The sequence below is a fragment of the Mesoplodon mirus genome, assembly GCF_964341445.2.
Source record: "Mesoplodon mirus genome assembly, chromosome: 3".
NCBI classification, from domain to species: Eukaryota; Metazoa; Chordata; class Mammalia; order Artiodactyla; family Ziphiidae; genus Mesoplodon; species Mesoplodon mirus.
In genome coordinates this window covers 169440635-169462458 of record NC_138978.1, presented here as the reverse complement: position 1 = coordinate 169462458, position 21824 = coordinate 169440635, and the positions used below count along the sequence as shown (strand labels likewise).

The window sequence follows — 21824 nt, the reverse complement described above, 5'->3', positions numbered from 1 at the left end:
ATCAATAGTATGTCTATTTTTCAAAACTAAATGAAATTAATTTCATTTTACACATATATACACACATACGCACATATATACATATACACATTCACCCCTCATACATATGTATGAATATTTGTTGAAATGTATCACATCAGGCTAATGTAGCAGTTTTCACTTTTCTATATTAGAGTTTGTTTTTTAGTAGATATTCTTGCATAATTGTTTGTTTCTTTACTTAATGTTTCTTCATGTATGTTTGTCTTAAATTCTTTTTGATGGTTATATGGCAGTCCTCTGAAGAAAATAAAAGAATCCATGATAGGGTATCACTCTTAAAGTTATTAAGAAAAGATGACTTACTTTCTTTTCCCAGGTTTGAGTTTTTTAAAGTATAACTCTGATTAGGGTGTATATATATATATATATGGTATATAACTTAATTTTTACCAAATTAATTCAGTTTAGTTTTTTTCCTTCTTCAGACATTCCTCCTTTTTACTGTTATAATTTATTTGGTAGATAATAAGCAGTATACCACCTGCGTATGTAAGAAATGTTGTATAGTGACTATATATTGATATCTGTATCTATATCGTCTATTTAGGGAAGCATAGCCTAATTATGTTTTAGTTTAGTCCATTTACTATGTTATTATCAATAAGATGAAAGTCCAGCTTTTAGATATTGTCTTTTTTATTCCTACTTTTGCTATGTGATATTAGGCTTTGTTTGAAGACATTTCCTGGCATTCTTAGTAGTGTTTCACAGTAGGAAAATTTGCATATGAAGGTTTTTTTTTTGGTTTTGAAATTACTTTGTTTTCTCAAATTACACTTTTGGTGCTGCAAGGGCTGCACCCAGAAATTCATTATCTTTATCTTGGAAGGGACCACAGATATTATAATGTATAACACTGTTCCCACCAGCTCCATTTCCCACTCTCCCTACCCTGCACACATACTCCAGAGCCCAAAGACAGGACTGAGTTAGTGGCACCACTAGTTCATTATTAGTCAGGATTTTCATTAAAATGGTTAAGTATTTAGCTTTCAACGATTGAAAGTTAGCCGAGGTGATACTGAGATTATTTGGGGTGAGTGGGGATATGTTTCTTCTCCCTTTGCAGATAATTGTTTGTGTGTGTGTGTGTAATGCCATGTTGAAATTCCTCAAGTCATCCATAGAGAAATAATCTCTGAGAAATCTGCAGTTGACCCTTGAATAACATGGGTTTGAACTGCACGGATCCACTTATACATGGCATTTCATTAGTAGATACTACAGTACAGATGATTTTGGTTGGTTGAATCTGTGGATGAGGAGCCATGGATATAGAGGAACTGTGGATATGGAGGGCTGACTATAAGTTATACTGCATGGAGGCCGACAATTCTAACTCCCCACGTACGGTTCAAGGGTCAACAGTAATTGCCTTTTGAAAGTAGGATATTCAAGCACAAAGTGCATTCATAATAAGAGTCCTGCCTTCTAGTTCTAGCTCTGGGACTAGCTCTGGATAGCTCAATTTCTGATATAAGGGGTGATGAGGCTTGTAATATTGGTGAATATTTATGGGAGGAAAGTTACATGAAACGTTCAGTAAATGGAAATATTCACATACAAACAACTCTTAAACAGAGTTAAAAGAAAAATTTGATTTGGTAAATATGGTGATTTGAATTATCTGGCTGGTCACTTGATAAGTTATCTTTCTGTTACCATTTCTGAATAATACTGTTTTTATAAAGAAAGTGATTTGAAGGGAAATAATTCATCCAAAGTAAATTGAGTGTTTTCTGTATTTCCAGCCTTCCTTTTACCTTATGTATGATACATTTATTTTCCTTAAACATAATTATGGATATGTATTTCTAGGTTTGTAACTACTGAAGGACTTGTACATGACACAGAGCCATCATCACCAGATACTACAAAAGAGGGTCCCATTGTACAACTAGTTCAAGAAGAGGAGGAGGAGGCAAGTCCTTCTACAGTGACCCTTCTGGGTAGTGGTGAACAAGAGGATGAAACGTCACCTTGGTTTGAGTCAGAGACACAAATATTTTGCAGTGAACTGACCACAATTTGTTGTATTTCTAGTTTTTCGGAATACATATATAAATGGTGTTCAGTTAGAGTTGCTCATTATCGGCAACGCAGCAGAACTGCTATGAGTAAAGAAAAAGAGTATCTTGTGTCACCTCAATCACCATTAGTACTTCCTGAAGAATCAGTAGATGTTTCAGTATTGCAGCCTCCAGGTGGAGAACCAGACAGTAAGAGTAAGGAAAAGAAAGCTGAAACTATTGTTCTAGGTGACTTAAGTAGTGTGCACCAGGGAGGTTTGATTAATCACACTTTAGATGCAATTGAACTTGAACCAAGCCATCCTCAAACTCTTTCTCAGTCTCTTCTCTTAGATGTTACTCCAGAAATCAATTCATTATCTAAAATAGAAGTATCTGAGCCTATTAAATATGAGGCAGGGCATACACCATCACAAGTGATTCCCCAAGAGAGTTCTGTTGAGGTTGATAATGAAACAGAAAAAAGGTCTGAGAGTTTTAGTTCTATAGAGAAACCAACTGTGATCTATGAAACAAAAAAACTTGATGAAGTAATGGATAATACTATAAAAGAAGACTCCATGCAAACTATCACAAAGCTATCCGAAACGATAGTGTCACCTGTAAACACAGCTACTGTGCCAGACAGTGAAGATGGGGAAGCCAAAATGAACATAGCTGACACACCAAAGCAAATTTTGTCTCCTGTTGTGGATTCTTCTTCATTACCTGAGGCAAAAGAGGAAGAACAGTCTCCAGAAGATGCCCTTTTAAGAGGGTTACAGAGGACAGCTACAGATTTTTATGCTGAATTGCAAAATTCTTCAGATCTAGGATATGCTAATGGAAATCTTGTACATGGATCAAACCAAAAGGAATCAGTATTTATGAGACTTAATAACCGTATTAAAGCCTTAGAAGTTAACATGTCTCTCAGTGGTCGCTATCTGGAGGAACTTAGCCAAAGGTAAGCTTTATTATGAATTAGCACAGTCCACTTTGCACAGTGAGTTAAGTAGCAAAGTATAATCTGTGACTAGAGAAGGAGGGGATTTAATTATCTCATGGTATAATAGTAATAAGCACCATTTTAGCTGGAGAGAGAAAGAAAGTTATTTGGATGTTGATCAGTGATCTTAAGAATTGATTTCCTTTTCTAGAAGTATTACTAAGTGACTATTGTTAGGCTGATAACAAGTTTGAATTATCTATAATCAGTTTCTCCTTTCTTCTGTTGCTTAACTTTAGCCACTTTTGCTGTTTGATTCCCAGAGCACTCATGGGAAAAATTAGTCTATAGACTTTAAAGCTCTATGTGGAACTTGAGCAGATATTTTTTAAGAGCTTAAATAAGTGAAGATTGGAAAAATGCCAGAGGCCATGCCAGTTTGCTTATGCAGTGATGAAGATCTCAGGCACAGTTCTCCACTTTTTAAGCCTATTTACTTTTTTTTTTTTTTTTATTCCTTAAGTATCCAGTGTCCTTAGGGCTTTTCCAACATTTTGTAACCACCTAGGCACTCAATGGCCAGAATTTCTGAAACGCTACCTTTTCGTAATCTTCTTAAATTAAAATGCTGCTAATGAAATGTCACTACGGTCATCATTATATCCTAAAAGGGGTTTCTTCTTAATTCATACATATAATTTATTGGCCAGTTTTCTGTGGGTGTGTGTGCATGTCTACATCATACCTGTTCTTGCCTCTCCCCACCCCCACCCTATTTGCCCCACTAAAGGAACCACAGAAATCACTAATAAATCTTTCTTTAATTGAGATGTAATTGACATATAACATTGTATTAGTTTCAGGCATATAACATAATGATTTGATATTTGTATATATTGCTAAATGATTACCACAATAAGTCTGGTTAATATTATCACCACATACAACTTTTCTTTTTTCCTTGTGGTAAGAAATTTTAAGATCTACTCTGTTAGCAACTTTCAAATATACAATCCAATATTATCAATTATAGTCAACATGCTGTACATTATATTCCTGTTACTTATTCATTTAAAGTTTTACCTTTTGACCCACTTCATCAGTTTTGCCCACCCCCGCCCCCCGCCTTGGCAATTACCAATCTGTTCTCTATCTATGAGTGCAAGATTTATTTTCCCTTTATTTAGATTCCACATGTAAGTGAGATCATATGATATTTGTCCTTCTCTGTCTAACTTATTTCACTTAGCGTAATGCCCTCAAGGTCCATCCATGTTGTTGCAAATGGCAAGACTTCCTTCTTTTTTATGGCTGAATAATATTCCTTGGTATACACATACCACATTTTCTTTATCTGTTCTTCTATTGATGGATACTTAGTTTGCTTCCAGGTTATGACTATTGTATATAATGCTGCATTGAACATGGGGGTGCAGATATCTTTTCAAGTTAGTGTTTTTTTCCTTCAGATAAATACTCAAAAGTGGAATTGCTAAACGATATGACAGTTCTATTTTTGATTTTTTGAGAAACCTCCATACTGTTTTTCATAGTGGCTGCACCAATTTACATTCCCACCAGCAGTGTACAAGGGTTCCCTTTTCTCTGTATCCTCGCCAACATGTTATTTTTTCTCTTTTTGATAATAGCAGTTTTAACAGATGTGAGGTGATAACTCATTGTGATTTTGATTTGCATGTCCCTGATGATTAATGATGTTGAGCATCTTTTCATCTTTTACTTGTTAACCATCTATCTGTTTTCTTTGGAAAAATATCTATTGAGATTCTCTGCCAATTTTCGTTTTTTAATGTTTTATTTATTTTTGGCTGCATTGGGTCTTTGTTGCTGCACGCGGCCTTGCTCTAGTTGTGGCGAGCAGGGCTGCTCTTGTTGCGGTGCGCAGGCTTCTCGTTGCAGTGGCTTCTCTTGTTGCGGAGCACGGGCTCTAGGTGTGCGGGCTCAGTAGTTGCAAGCACATGGGCCCTAGAGCGCGCGGGCTTCAGTAGTTGTGGTGCGTGGGCTCTAGAGCACAGGCCTCTAGGTAGCCTTTTCATTAGGTTGATGGTTTCTTTTGCTTTGTAAGAAGTTTTTCAGTTTGATGTAGTCCCACTTGGTTTTTTTTTGCATTTATTGCCTTTGCTTTTGGTGTTAAATCCAAAAAACATTTCCAAGACTCATGTCAAGGAGCTTACCGCCTGTGTTTTCTTTTAGGGGTTCTGTTGTTTCAGGTTTTACGTTCAAGTCTTTAATACATTTTGAGTTAATTTTTGTGTATGGTATAAGATAGGGGTCCCGTTTCATTTTGTTGCATGTGGCTGTTCAGTTTTCCCAGCACCATTTATTGAAGTGACTGTCCTTTCCCCATTGTATATTCATGGGCCCTTTGTCATAAATTATTGACTATATATGTGACTATTAAATCTTTTATAGCAGTGAGGAACATAGAATTGATGTTGAGGTAGCAAATACCTCAAGGGACCTCTTTATTTTATCTTTGTAAGTTTTCCTGTATTGCACAGGGTTCAGTAAGAGTCATTTTCAGAAATATGGATTTATCTTATATATTGAAATCAGAAGTGTGTTTCCAGTAATAAATTAATAAATAAGAAATTAAAACCAATTTAAATCAATTCTTACTCCATAGGTACCGAAAACAAATGGAAGAAATGCAAAAGGCTTTCAATAAGACAATAATAAAACTTCAGAATACTTCAAGAATAGCAGAGGAGCAGGTTGGTCATCTTCATATCTTATTTACTTTTTATATAAATTTCCATTGAATTTTGTAGGATCTCTCTGGTAAGAAGGATATGTAATGTTGGTTCACTTTTTCCCTGATAGCTGATAATTAAGCTGTAATATGATGTTTTCTAGCTGATAGCATCAGTATCTGCTCAAGAGAAAATTTTCTTGAGCATTATTTGTATTACATTTCAAGATTTGTATGTATGTGTATGTGTGTAGAAGTGCAGTGGACTTTTTGGCAACTTTGTTAAACTCTAAAATCATTTGTGGTTTCTGTGTAGACAGTTTTATTGGTTGCAAATAAACAGCTCTATTTCTTTTTAATCCTTATACCTTTTTATTTTTTTTCCCTCTTATCTCTTGCCTAGAGCTGTACAGTGATGCAATAGGACTGATAGTGGCCATTCTCCTGTCTTGTTGATTTTAAGGGATTGATTTCAGTATTGCAGCATTAAATGTGATGTTCATTAATAAGTTTTTATAGTGTGTTACCATCATGAAGAAATTTTATATTTAACTTTTCTAAAAGGTTATTTGGGACTAAGGGAAGGTGAGATGAGGTGAGGAGGCCTCAGGTTGCAGAGTTTAGTTGCATCTTACTCCCAGTTTGTGACACGTTATAATTGTGGTTCCACAAAAAGATTTTCCCCACTCCCTGCCTTTTTTTTTTTCTGAAATTGAGGTTTGAAAGTTGTTTACATATTCTTAGTATGAGTCCTTTATCAGAGACAGGCTTTGCAAGTATTTTCTCCCAGTCCATTACTTGTTTTGTCATTCTCTTAAACATATCTTTTGAAGAGCCGAATTTAATTCGTTGAAGCCCAATTTACCTGTTTTCTCTTTGCCTAACCCAAAGTCACAAAGATTGTTTTCCTCTGTTTTCTTTTAGAATTTGCATAATTTTAGTTTTACATTTGGTTTATGATCCATTTTAATCTTTACGTGTTAAAGAGTATGGATCAAAGTTCTTTTTTTTGGGAGGGAGGGGATTGAGAAACATGAATATTCCTTTCTTCCAGCATCATTTGTGGAAAGGACTATCTTTTCTCCACTGGATTTCCTTTGCGCTTTTGATGAAAATGAATTCCATATACATGTGGATTTGTTTCTGGAATTCTCTTCTGTTTTGTTCATCTATGTCTGTCTTTTTGCTTATACTGCACTGTTGTGATTACTGTAGCTTTATAGGAACTCTTGAAATCAGGTAGAGTGAATCCTCCAACTTTGCACTTGTCCAAAATTGTTTTGGCTAATCTGGATTTGACTAATACAGATTTTAGAATCAGCTTGTCAGTTGCTACCAAAAACAAACAAACAAACAAAAACCTGTTTGGATCTTGATTGGGTTTGTGTTGAAGTTATAGATCAATTTGGAGGATTGACATGTTAATAGTATTAAGTCCTCTGACCCATGAACACAGTATTTATTTAGTTCTTCATTAACATTTTCCCTCTATATTTTCTCTTTATATTTAACATTTATGCTTTATGAAAGACTTGTTTAAGTACTTTTAAATAATCTTGTGTATATTAACACTATTGGAAGTAAATCTGGATTAGAAGTGTTAACCAATTTAATAACTATAATAACTTATCCTTTAAAACTGTCTAGAATTTCTCAGTGTGAGTGAGTCAAAAGAAACAGTTTAATGAATCACATTCCGCATTTTAAAAATATGAAGTAGGATAGAAAGTACCACAGTGGATCACAGTGAGGGAAGTAAGTGAAACTTCTTGTTATAGTTTTATACATCCGCCTACTCACCCCCACATACACAGTGGAGACTTAAAGATTATTTAAATCTAAGTTTGAAAAACTTAGGTTTAGAATAATAAATGGTTATGTAGCTATTTCATAGAGGGTCCTAAATTAGAGTGTTAGATTTCCTTGACTTCTTTCTGCCCTCTTTTCCTTCTTCCTAAATTCACTAGTTAGTTGAAATTTTCAGTATAGTCTACCTAACATAGGTTCATGACCATGAGTATATTGTATAAGTCTCTAAAATATGCATGCAAGTGATATTTTAAATAAAGACATGTCTGTTGATTATAAAAGTTTCTAAAATTCAGAGCTGGAAAGATGGGTGTTTTGATGAATTTCTTTTCACTGGTTGACTAGAGGACCTGTTGTAGTTTTTTGACTATGTGACATCCTAAGTTCCATCCTAATATGCTGTGAAATAGAACTTTTAAAACCTTCTTGAGATCCAGAAACATTCTTCAAAAATTTTTCAACATGTCTTTGTATTGACTGCTTTGGTTTAAAAAAAAAAAAACATGCTTGACAAAGTGACTATTTTGCGTATAGCTGGTTATATACTGGTTTATACATATGGAGCCCATATTAACTTGAAAAGCAGTTTAGTAGCGTCTGTTAGACAATATTCTACATGGTAGCAGTGAATGGCAAAAGGTTTTTTGGTTTTTGGTTTCTTTTGGCTCGGGGCAGGGGAGGAAGGTTGAATAGTCTTAGATTCTTGAAGTGTTTTATGTTTTTTTTTTAAATTTCTGGTCCAAGTTTACAGTATCCATTCATTAAGAGCTTCCTATTAATATGTCCCCCCCCCCCGCCCTGAGGAATTTAACAGTTTTTCCAGATTTTTTACTTGAATTTATAATGCAGTTAAAGTACACATGAAACACAAAGGCAAATAATATTTATTTCCTCCTTTATTATAGGATCAGCGGCAAACTGAAGCCATCCAGTTGCTACAGGCACAACTGACCAACATGACACAGCTTGTTTCAAATTTATCAACAACAGTAGCAGAACTAAAACATGAGGTAATTGTTATTGATGGTATTGTAGGAAATGGTGTCATAAAGGCAGGCTTCATATCTAAGAACTTTAATCGAAGAAGATTGTCATTTATAAAGAACTTTTTCAGAACACCAGAAAGTGGCATTTTAAAGTTTTGGAAATATATTAATTATCATAATCTTTTGGAAAACACGGCTTTCATAGTTTAGGTCTTAACCTAAAAACCTAGTTATAAAGCAATTCTGTTAGGCCTTTTGTAAACCATTGGTAGTTGCAATATATACTTCATTTTCAGTTCAAATAGGCTTATTAATTGCTTAATGAAACAAATTTTTCATTGATTTAAGCAGTAATTATTGAGCTACCGGTGTGTGTGAAGCATGAGCTGTCCAGTTCTAGGTTGGGGCATACAGCAGTGAAGAGTCCCTAGCCTCACAGGGCCCTCTCACCTGGGGGAGAGAGGGAATACATACAGTAAATATATATGAGGGACAGTGGGGTAGAGAGTGAAACTTGTGTGTGTGGATGGGTGGTGCTTTAAGTGTTGCTGCTTTAGCTACGGTGATGCTGGAAGGCTTGCCTGAGGAGGTGGCATTAGAACTGAGTGCTCAAGAGGAGTTAGCATCCACACAGAGCCTGGGGTCAGAACAAACCTGTTAGTAGTAGGGCAAAGGGCCTGTGACTAGAAACAGTGTAATGTGTTTGGGGTCAGAAAGAAAGCTGGTGTGGCTGGAGCAGAGTGAATGAGAGAAGTAAGGGTAAGAAATGAGTTTAGGAAATTGGCAGAGACCTGGTCATATAGGCCTTTGTAGGCAATATAGAGTTTGAATTTTATTCTAATCACTGCAAGTCATTGAAAGTATTCAGTAAAGAAGTAACGTGGATCATCTCATTGAAAACACTTTGAGAAACTCCCTGTTTGTTGCTGTATAGAGAATTGCCTCTTAGAGACCAGCAAGAGTGGAAGTGGGGAGGAAACCAATTAAAGAGGCAATTGCAGTAGCCTGGGTGAGGTGATGTTGGCTTGGACTAGGATTTTAGAAGTGGAGAACATTGTGAAGTTGCTGAATTCAGGATATATTTTAGAGGTAGAAAGACAAGCCTTGCTGAAAGATTGGATGTGGGACATGAGGAATTAAGGGTGATCCCCAGGCTTAAATCACTGGGCAATTGGTGATTTAGTTTTGTAAGGTGGGAAAGATAGGTAAGGAGCATGATTTTTTTTTTTCTCACCAAGGAGAAGATAGTACAAATGAAAAAATGGAACATATGTGGCAAAATGTTAATGATTGGAGAACATGTTAATGATTGGTGAAAGGCATATTATATTCATTGTATTATACTATTTTTAAAACTTTTCCATAGGTTTGAAAATTTTTAAAGAATGGAGGGGGGGAGAAGAAAAAGTAAAACATTGCCTTTGTGGTACATTTTCAAAGAGCATGCCCTGCATTTACAGTTTTGAAGCACTCTGAAAAAAAATGTTTAAAATGATTTGTCCTTTGAACTTTAGATCCCACTGTATTTTTTTCTAATATGGTTTTCAAATTATTATTATTATTATTAAGCCCTCTTCTCATCTCAGGTTTCAGATCGACAAAGCTATCTTGTCATATCTTTGGTTCTCTGTGTTGTCTTGGGACTGATGCTTTGTATGCAGCGTTGTCGAAACACTTCTCAATTTGATGGAGATTATATTTCAAAACTTCCTAAAAGTAACCAGTATCCAAGCCCTAAAAGGTAAGTCAGCATTATATTTCAGTTTTCCTCTTTTTTTTATTTTTTGGCCATGCTGCGCAGCATGTGGGATCTTACTTCCCCGACCAGGGATCGAACCCATGCCCCTTGCATTGGAAACATGGTGTCTTAACCACTGGACCGCCAGGGAAGTCCAGTTCCTCTTATACCTTTGAGAAATTTGAGCAGATAAAGGATACTGAGATAATTTCTTTCCCCGTATGGTTATCTTGAAACCAAAATGTTAAAAACATCATTGGAACTAGTGAGATGGTCCTATGCATGCCTGGAAGGTTCTATAGACTCTAATAGAGAAAACACTGATAGTAAGTGCATAAAAACCCTTGAAATGGTTGTGAAAGATGCTTCAATGTGGAATTTAAAGGGGGAGGAGGAGAATAGGTATTCTAATACAATACCTTTTAGAGAATGATCCTTAAATTTTTTTACATGTGTTACCAATAACTGGAGTGTTACTTTAGAGGTTAGTCCTACGTGGCATGTACAGTTCTCTAGCGTCTGTCTAGCGCCAACTACGGAGTAAATTACATGTATTTTACTCATTGTGCCCAATGTTGTTTTTTCTTAATGTTAGGTGTTTCTCTTCCTATGATGATATGAGTTTGAAAAGGAGAACTTCATTCCCACTCATCAGATCCAAGTCTCTACAACTAACTGGGAAAGAAGGTAGATTTTTTGTGGATATGTAATATGTGTATAGAAACCTGAATCTAGCTTCCTTCTAGCAGAAGCATAATGTCAATGTTGTGTTTGAGACCATCTGCAACAGAACATGGGTATAAGTAGCCTTTGTTTGTGCAGTGTCAAAGCCACTTTACCGTTTCCACACTTTAAATCTATCTTTGTTCCTAAAAGCCCAGAGGGTGGGGTGGGGGGCTTAGTGAAATTAGCCATTGGTAGCCTTATTTGCACATGCTCCTGTTTAGAAGTATTTCTTTTTAGAAAGGGGTGTTTGAGAAAGTTCAGCAGATATGGAAAACCTGAATGTGCTCCCATAGTATCCTGTGCTTATCTGCCTTCTCTTCCTGTACAGGTAGGACCCCTTTTGTCTCTAGTTTAGGTCTGTGAGGCACTTTCCGAAAAATAAATCAGGTCTTTCTCTTTGTCATAGCCCAGGGTCTATAATAGTATTCCATTGTCTAACACTTAATGAATACTTAAATTTAAATGAATGGGTGTGTACTGAGTGGTTGTTTTCCTGTATTAGTACTTTTTATAATTAGTACTGTAATTAGTGCTTATTGAGAGACTTATCTTCATAGCAGTATTAAAATAACCAAATTAATGATATATTTCAACTAGTGCTTTCTTAATAATCATTGGATTCTCTTTCTTTAGGATTTAGTAACTGAGCAGCATGTTTCAGTTGATTCAGTCATTTAAGCAATCATTCCTGAGATTCTCTGGTTTACTGTTATCACAAAACTTTACAGACTTAATCCATTACATGTGTGTTTACTTACAACTAGTAAATTTCATCCTAGTTCCTGCCTTTTTCTTTCTCTTTTGTTCTTCTTTTGGCTGATGTGTCTTTTTATAACTGAGTTTTTTAAATGAAGTATAACTTGTACAGGAAAGTGTACTTATCGTATGTGAAGCTTGGTGGATTTTCACAAACTGAACATACCTGTGTGACCAACACCCAGATTAAGAAGCAGAACATTATCCAGCGCCCCAGAAACTTCCTTGTGCTCTACACTGCCCATCCCCTCTCAGTATAGCCACTACATATTTTGATATTGTGAGATTCACCATGTCATTGAGTATAGTTGTAGTTTGTTTGCTCTTATTCCTGTATAGTATTCCATTATACAAACATACATTATTCATTTACATTGGATTATTTCAGTTTGAGGCTATTACATATCTTTTGGCGAACACATGAACACACATCTGTTGGGTATATACCTAGAAATGGGATTGCTGGATCATAAGATTGTGTATATTCCACCTTAGTAAATACTGCCACACAGTTTTGCAGAGTGTTGTATGAATTTGCCCTCCCGTCAGCTCTTTTTGAGAGTTCCATTTGTTCCATATCCCTATTAACATTTAGTATTGTTGGTCTTTTAGCCATTGTGGTGGGTGTATGTGCATTACTTATTTGAGCTGTGTTCGTGTGATTAAGAAATATGTTGAGATGTTTCTCCTCAGCATTTCTAGTCTCATTTTAAATTAGTTGAAATCCTATTTTACTATTTCTTTTCTCTATGTCACTCTTCAAAGCCAGAATAGCCTTTTGTGCCTGATAATAGAATTACTTCTGTTTTAAACAACTGTGTCATCTTGGTTCATCTTTACAGTTAAAAAAGTTGAGTACAGTAGGCAGGAAACTGGCTTTAATTCTGATTCTGCTGTTTGTTAATTCATTTATTTCTTCTCCTGTTTGAATTAAATCTCTTCTTAAGGCATTTATCATAGTCTACTTTGATTTTAGCCATCCTGTACTTGCCTTATTTTTAATTCTAAGCTCAGTGAATAGGGTCCATGTCTTATTTTGTTTTCTTACTGTAGTAAAAGACATGTAAAATTTACCATCTTGAAATTTAATTTGCTCTTAAAAATTTACTTTTTAAGTGTATAGTTCAGTAATGTTAGGTATATTCACAATGATGTGAAACAGATCTCCAGAACTTTTCCATTTTGTAAATCTGAAACTCTATATCCATTAAACTAATCCCTTTTTTCCTCTCCTCCCAGCCCCTGGTAACCTTCATTGTTTTTTCTGTTTCTGTGAATTTGAATATTTTGATAAATAATATGATTCCTCTTATATGAGTTGTCTTTCTCTGGCTGGCTTATTTCATTTAGCGTAGTGTCCTCAAGTTTCATCCATGTTGTAGCATGTGACAGGATTTTCTTTTTTTTTAAGACTGAATAATATTCTGTTGTACAGATATAATCATGTTTTGTTTATTCATCTGTTGATGGGCATTTGGGTTGCTTCTACCTCTTGGCTATTGTGAAATAATGCTGCTGTGAACATGAGTGTGCAAATAAATCTTTAAGACCTTGCTTTCAGTTCTTCTGGATATATAGTTGACCCTTGAACAGTGCTGGAGTTAGGGGCACTGAGTCTCTGTGCAGTTGAAAATCCATGTATAATTTATAGTTGACCCTCCATATCTGTGGTTCCTCCATATCTGAGGCTCTGGATCTGCAGATTCCGCCAACCACGTATTGTGTAGTACTGTAGTATTTACTGCTGAAAAAAAATCCACGTTTAAGTTGACTTATGCAGTTCAAATCCATGTTGTTCAAGGGTCAACTGTGTACACAAATGGGATTGCTGGATCATATGGTAGTTCTATTTTGAAGAAACTTTACAGTGTTTGTCATAGTGGTTGCACCATTTTACAGTTCCACCAGCAGTACACAATGGTTCCAGATTTCTCCACAACCTCACCAGTGCTTGTTTTCTCTTTTGATAGTAGCCATCCTAATGGATGTGAGGTGATATCTTATTTTGCTTTTGATTTGTGTTTCTCTGATGATTAGTGATGTTGAGCATCTTTTCATGTGCTTGTTGGCCATTTATAAATCATCTATGAAGAAATGTCTATTCAACTCCTTTGCTCATTTTTAAATCAGGTTTTTTTTATTGTTTAATTGTAAGAGTTCTATATATTCTGGATATCAATCCCTTATCAGATACATGATTTGCAGCTATATTCTCCCATTTTGTAGGTTGCGTTTTCACTCTTGATTGTGTCCTTTGATGGACAAAAATTTTTTAAGTTTGATGTAGTCCCATTTGTCTATTTTTGCTTTTGTTCCTTGTACTTTAAATGTCACATCCAAGAAATCATTACCAAGGCCAATGTCATGAAGTTTTCCTTCTGTGTTTTCTTCTAGGAATTTTATAGTTTTAGGTTTTATGTTTAGGTTCTTAATCCACTTTCAGTTAATTTTTGTATATGATGTAAGATAAGGGTTCAACTTCATTCTTTTGCATGTGGCTATCCAGTTTTCCCAGCACTATTTGTTGAAGAGACCGTTCATTCCCCATTGAGTGGTCTTGCCACCCTTGTTGAAGATTATTTGACCATTTGTGAGAGGATTTATTTCTGGTCTCTTTTTTTTATTCCATTGGTCTGTATGTCTCTTTATACCAGTACCACACTGTTTTGATTACTGTAACTTTGTGATGTGTTGTGAAATCAGGCAGTGTGAGTCCTGTTTTTATTTTTTAAAAATTGTTTTGCCTATTTAAGATCACTTGGGATTTGATATGAATTTTAGGATGCATTTCAGCAAAAGAATGCTATTAGGATTTTGATAGGGATTATGCTTAATCTATAGATTGTTTTGGTAGTATGGACATCTTGACAATATGAAGTCCTCCAGTCATGAATGTGAGGTGTCTTTCCATTTTTTTGTACCTTCTTTAATTTCTTTCATCAGTGTTTTGTAGTTTATACTTTGATTTACATCTCTCACTTTTGTTTACCAGCCAGGTGGACCAAAATTGTTTTGATTTTTGTAAGACATTTTTATTATAAAATAAGTGAAATACAAAAAAGTGCACAAAACTGAAATGTACAACATGCAGAGTAATTATAAAGTGAACACCTGTGTAACTAACACCCAGATCAAGAAATAGAACAAGGCCAGCACGTTGGGTATTGCTCCTGTAGAGATAGCTATCTTGACTTTTGAAATAGTCATATTCTTCATTTTCTTAATAGTTTTACCATCAGTGTTTGGATTCCTCAACAATATAATTTGATTTTTGCCTGGTTTTGAGCTTTTGATAAATGGAATCATACCATATATACTCTTCTTTGTCTTCTTTCTTTCAGCATTCTATTTGTAAGGTTCATATACGATTATACTTCATTTTCAATATTGTATAGTATTTCAGTAACTGACTAAATCACAATGTAGTGATCCATTGTAATGTGTTGTTTACAGTTTGGGGCTATTACAGATAATGCTGCTCTAAACATTCCCTTTGTTTGTATACCGGCACATAGTTGCATGAGTTTCTCTAGGAATATTATCTAGATGTAAAATTGCTGGGTTGTAGGGTATGTTTATCTACAAGTTATAAGATAATGGCAAACTTTTCCAAAGTGGTCATATCAGTTTATCCTTCCACCAGTACCATGAGAATTCCCTTCATTCTATGTTTTTACCAGCATGCACTTAGAATTGTCAAATTTTAAAGTGTTTAACCTCATTGCAATTGTAATTTGCATTACCTGATTACTAGTGGGGCTGAGCATTTTTACTTATGCCGTTTATTCATTTGACTTTCCTGGGCATTAAAGGTTTTTGCCTGTTCTTTTACTGGGTTGTTTCTCTCTTTCATACTTGTTTATAGTTATCTTTAAGATTTGGATTCCAATTGTTAGTTGGTTAAATGTTGCAGATACCTTATTTCATGTAGATATCTATTTCACTCTTGAGACAACCTATTTTACGTGGAGTCTTTTTTTAAAATATTTATTTATGGCTGCATTGGGTCTTAGTTGTGGCACGTGGGATCTTTTGTGGCTGCGCACAGGCTTTGTCTAGTTGCAGCAAGCAGGGGCTGCTCTTCGTTGCAGTGCGCGGGCTTCTCATTGTGGTGGCTTCTCTAGTTGCAGAGCACAGGCTCTAGGCATGCGGGCTTCAGTAGTTGCAGCACGCGGGCTCAGTAGTTGTGGCAATGGGCTCAGTTGCTCCACGGCAGGTGGGATCTTCCCAGACCAGGGCGCTCGAACCTGTGTCCCCTGCATTGGCAGGCGGATTCTTAACCACTGCATCACCAGGGATGTCCCACAAGTCCCCTTTCAAATCACACTATACTACTTTCCAGGTAGTATGAATATTTTATAATAAAAAAATATTCCTAATTCCTCCCTTCAATCCCTTATATCATTTCTGTCATTCTTTTTACTTCTATATAAGCATGTATATTCTGTCATTCTTTTTACTTCTATATAAGCATGTATAGTTATGTAAGCATACCCAAATACATTGTTGCTATTATTGTTTTGAACAAGTTGTTATGTTATGGATTAAGAATAAGAAAAGTTTTTATCTTACCTTCACTTACTCGTTCTCTGATACTCTTCCTTTTTTTATGCAGATCGGAGTTTCTGACCTGTATTATTTTCCTTTCTGAAGAACTACTTTTAACATTTCTTGCAAAAGCAGGTCTATTGGCAACAATTCGTCAATTTTAGCTTGCATCTTTGATTTTTTGTAGTTTGTATATGAAATGCCTGGGTGTAGTAATTTTGGCATTTGTCCTTCTTGGTATTCTGAGTTTCCTGGATCTGTGGTTACTATCAGACATTAATTTGGGGAAATTCTGTCATTATTACTTACAATATTCCTTCTGTTCCATTCTCCTACTCTTGTCTTTCTGTATTCTCATTACACATAATGTTACACCTTTTGTAGTTGTCCCGTGGTTTTCGGGTTTCTGTTCATTTTTTTAAAATTCATTTTTCTCTTTACTTTTTAGTTTTGGAAATTTCTATTGTCATATCCTCAGCCTCAGTTATTCTTTGCTCAGCTGTGTTCAGTCTACTAATAAACCCATCAGAGGCATTCTTCATTTCTGTTACTGTGTTTGATCTCTAGCATTTCTTTTTAATTCCTTTTTAGAATTTTTCTGCTTACATTATCTATCTGTTCTTGCATGTTATCTACTTTTTTCCACTTAAGTAAGTCCTTAGTATTAATCATGGTTTTTAAAAATTCCTGATCCAATAATTTAAGCATTCCTTCCATATCTAACTGGTTCTAATGCACGTTTAGTCTTTTCAAACTGTGTTTGCCCTGTTTTAAATGCCTTGTAATTTTTTGTTGAAAGGGGAGTATAATGTACAGGTGGTCCCCAACTTATGATGGTTTGACTTAATTTTTCAACTTCACAACGTGTGAAAGCAATATGCATTCAGTTAAAATTGTGCTTTGAATTTTGACGTTTCCCAGGCTAGTAATATGTAGTATGATTCTCTCTCATGATGCTAGGCAGTAGCAGCAAGCTCTCAGGACAGAAATGACTTCTGTGTTCCACTTGACTGTCTGGGTTCCTACTTTTCCTTCAATTGTGGCCTGGGATTACTTACTTAGTCTTGACAGCCCTTCAGTGCTGTTAGTGATTTTTTTAAAAATTCATATTTAATTGCTTGAGGTTGATCTGAAAACCATTAACAACCATTCCTAGAAGTAGATGTCATGTTTTTTAAAAAAGCAATTTGAATGAAATTAGTAATCTGATAGAAATGACTATTTAAAGGAATCTTTGGATATTTTTATATAGTTGATGACTTTCTCAACAAATTTCTGAGACAATGTAAAAAATTATAATTCGTTGAATCATGTTATTAGTTAATTTCTGGTACATGAACTTTTATACTGAGTTTGCTACTTATAAACTTCTGCCTGCATCAGACTATAAATCATTTACTTTTAGTGGGTTGAATAGGACTGAAGTCTCAGAGCACCTCTTTTATATGCTTGTTTATCTTGTCAGGGTGGGGGTGGCATAGAGCTGACGTGAATGTGCTTAAAGTAATGAAATTTCAGCAACCTAAGGCCAGTATTTCTAATTTACTCACCATGCCAGAGTGTTCATTCATTATTGCTTGATCGCTGATACTGCATATTCAAGCTATTTTAAGATTTTGGAGTTCATAGTTTTGATCACAATAAATCATAGTTTTGATCGCAGTAAATAATAGTAATAAACAATTAGAAAAAACTTCTTAGACCTCTTTTTGTATGTTCCTTTAACTGGCTTTCATACAGTCACAACTGCTTGTTGCACATAGTTAACCCATATTTGCAACACAGTACAGAGTATAGTCTTCTGGAAAAATATTCAGATGATCTGTAGGTTTGGTATTAGCTTACCTGGAATGTGATTTTTCTCATCACGTAAGAGGGTAGAGCTGGCCCAAACAAGGATCCTTACTGTGATGGCTGATAGCTGATAGCCAACACAGTAAGTTAAAAACTTAAGTTATTTGATGATGATCAATCAAGCCCAAAATAAGATTGGTGCCCTCTCCTAACTTATTGCTTTTGGCTTACTAATTTCAAGTGCATAAATATATAAATTCATTGGTTCTGTTAAGAAAATAATCATAAAGGGATAATATAATATTTATAGTATTTAATCATAGTATAATCTACATTTTACGTCTGCTTTTTTTCTTACTTATAGTAGACCCAAATGATCTGTACATTGTAGAACCCCTCAAGTTCTCTCCAGAAAAAAAGGTAATGTTTTGTTTCCTTTAAAGTATATTGGTGTGTTATGTGGGTGTAGATGAAGAAATAGGTTGAAAGTTTTAATATAACCTTTAAGTGGTCCTTAAACTTACTGTTTATTTTCAATCGTGATAATGATGTAAATGTTTACAGGGGTCACCAAACTATGACCCATAGGCTATATATGGCCTGTGGCCTGTTTTTTACGGGCCTGAAGCCATTTTTAAAGGGTTGTAAAATAAAAAATATGCAAGAGAGAAAGTATGTGACCTGAAAAGCCTAAAATATTTACTATCTGGCTTTTACAGAAAAAACTTGCTGACCCCTGGCTGATTGTCTGACATGCACTGATAATAAAGAATGACTCAGTGTGTGTGCTATTCCTGTAATCCTCACATCAACCTGAAGACGATACTCTCCCCATTTTTTAAGTGAGAACACTGAAACTCAGAGTTTGTATCTTCTTTAAATGACTCATTAAATATCAGACTGTACTTAGGCTTTTTTGGTTACAAAGTATGTGCTTTTTCCATTTTGCCTCTTAAAGTAAGTTGTACTCATTTTGATTAGAGGTAATTGTCTCTAGGTGAAAGAACTTGGCCATTAGAACTTACTACCTTGTAACTTGGGGAAGGAATCAAACCTGTGAACCTTGGTTTTCTCATTTGGTAACCAGAGACAAAATATGGATACTCACCTTTCAGGGTTGGCAAGTAAGGTACACATGAAAGCAACTAGAATGATGTCTGGCACATAATAGGCATTCAGATTTTAGTTATTGCCCCCTAATCTATATTCAGAGGTGGCAGATAAGTAAAGAGTTTGACTGAGTAGTATTTACAAAATGAAAAGGTAGTTATGGTATCTGTACAGAACATAACAGTATGTTTTGCTATTTATAATACTCTTTTACTTTCCACCAGGAGATGGCACTTTACTCCAGTAGCTCAGCTCTCTGAATTTGGTTAGGTAACTATTGGAGGTCTAATTCCTACCCTTTCTTTTCCTTGTGTTATAGAAGAAACGCTGCAAGTACAAAACTGAAAAAATTGAGACCATAAAGCCAGCACATCCATTGCACCCTATAGCCAATGGCGACATAAAAGGAAGAAAGCCTTTTACGAACCAGAGAGATTTTTCTAATATGGGAGAAGTTTATCACTCTTCTTATAAGGGTCCTCCGTCTGAAGGAAGCTCAGAAACTTCATCACAGTCAGAAGAGTCTTATTTTTGTGGCATTTCAGCTTGCACAAGTCTGTGCAATGGACAGTCCCAAAAGACAAAAACTGAGAAGAGGGCTTTGAAACGAAGGCGGTCTAAAGTCCAAGACCAAGGAAAATTGATAAAAACTCTCATACAGACTAAGTCAGGATCATTGCCAAGCCTGCATGACATAATCAAAGGAAACAAAGAGATCACCGTGGGAACACTTGGTGTCACAGCAGTCTCGGGACATATTTAAAATTAACCGAACTTTTCATACTGGAGACTTTTGTTGTTGTTCTTTGAAGAACAGTCTGTGGTATTTGAAGGGTTTGGGGGAGGGAGAAAATATTACTGGGAAAAGTATTCAGAAATATGATTCCTGCCTTTTTAAAAAGTAGGTGGGATTGTGTCCATCTTGGTTAATGAGCTGCAGTTTTACAAGGCTGATCACTTCCTACAAGGACAATGGTAGACATTTTATAAAGATTTTTTTCACAGATTAATTACTGGGACAAAAGTAATTTGGAAGCCCAGTTCCTTGGGTGGGATAGGAATGAAAGCCTAAACCTCTTCCTTTAGCTTTGTTCCTATTTCTTGCACCTTCCCATATTTATGTGCCTTTTGTCTATTTATAATGCCACTGGAAGAGGAGGGAGAACTTTTCCTGTCATTTGATTTCTTTCATAACTTTGTTAGTTTTTTGAAGCTGCAAACACTACAAGGCTTTAATGTGATCTGCGCCTGGAGTTCAGTAAAGATCAGTAAAGACAGTATAAAGATCCTAAAGACTTGGCCAACTAGACCTCTGTTTAGCAAACTCACTTGAAACAGACGCTTGATGGAATTTTTACATCTCTTCTTTTAGGTAAGTGGTGATGCTTTTGATGTTATTTTCATTTAACTTACACTAGTTTTCTTTGGTTACTAATTCAATGAGAAGGGGAAGAAAAAAAAAGGACAGGATCTTTTCTTGCAGATAACTAGTATTTGCAAATAATTGTTTTATAAACTCACCTTTTAAACACATTTAGCCACTTTTAAGGGTTTTCTTTAGCTACATTACATTTTCAACATTCACAATAAGCACTAATCCTCCCAACTTTCAGATCACTGTTTTCTCTTACAAATGGAAAATTCAAAGGTTTGTCAAATGAGTCCAGGTCTCATAATCACTGCCTATGTATGTATGCACAGAACCAGCTAGTGAGTTTGTCAAGCCTCGTCTAATTGGTCAAGTCTAAAGGGATTATTATTCCTTGATGTTTGCTTTGTATTGGCTACAAATGTGCAGAGATATACATGTGTGATGTCAGTGTGTTTGTCTTCATCTTTTTTCTTTAAAAATAGTTGGCAGTGACTGTATTTGAATCAAATGATTTCTAAGTATGTGTTTGTACAGTAATGAGTGAAAGTGGAAAGTTTCTTTTTGAAAGGGAGAGAATTGACCGTTTTGTGTTGTAAGATTTAAGTTATTGAGCACTTTTAGTAGTAACTTTTTAAACTTGTCTAATACCTTTCTGGGGGTATTGGTTGTAATGTGACTTATTTAAAGCCTCTTTTGTTTAAGTTGCTGCTTTAGGTTAACAGTATGTTTTAGATGATTTAAAATTGTTTTCCAATCTGTACAGTTAGTTAGCCATTCAGAGCAAGAGGGCCTGATTGTATAGAAACCCATTGAAAAAGAGGTCCAGATGAGAGCAGAGGTAGAGTGGGAAGTTACACCATCTGTGTGCAGCATCCAGGGTTGTGGAAAGAAGACTTTCAATATATAACTACAGAGCTGTAGTGCCATTAGAAACTGTGAATTTCCAAATAAATCTGAACACTTGTCTTTATTAATTACTGGCTCTTCTGTTCTTTGAAGGAGAACTTTTCCAAACTTGTTACTCTGAACAGATTTGTTTTTGCCACTTTTAAAGTTAAATACAGCAGCATCCTGTTAAATAATTGATCACATTTCAGCCAACTACAAACTGATTGAACTTTGACAGAAACATTTTGTTCCCTATACAGTCAGAATTTCACCATTTCAAACACTGAAATGAGAGTTTTGAATATTTAGTAGACTATGTTTATGTGCTTTTCTCTTATTAGGTGCCATCTTTAAGACTACTAATTGTTAATTTTTTCCATATAT

At 35.3% G+C, this 21824-nt stretch overlaps 1 protein-coding gene across 4 annotated transcripts in view; it reads left to right on the top strand.

The window, feature by feature from the left end:
* The window catches only part of SUCO (SUN domain containing ossification factor), a 74379-nt gene extending 52853 nt beyond the window's left edge, over window positions 1–21526 (top strand). For all 4 annotated transcript variants that reach the window (XM_082612945.1, XM_082612944.1, XM_082612942.1 and 1 more), the window contains 7 exons: window positions 1861–3018; window positions 5648–5735; window positions 8428–8532; window positions 10095–10249; window positions 10842–10933; window positions 18435–18490; window positions 19500–21526. In XM_082612945.1, coding sequence (XP_082469071.1) covers window positions 1861–3018; window positions 5648–5735; window positions 8428–8532; window positions 10095–10249; window positions 10842–10933; window positions 18435–18490; window positions 19500–19943 — 2098 coding nt within the window. In that variant the 3' untranslated portion in view covers window positions 19944–21526. The remainder of the gene's footprint in view (window positions 1–1860; window positions 3019–5647; window positions 5736–8427; window positions 8533–10094; window positions 10250–10841; window positions 10934–18434; window positions 18491–19499) is intronic.
* The last annotated feature ends 298 nt before the right edge of the window (window positions 21527–21824 follow it).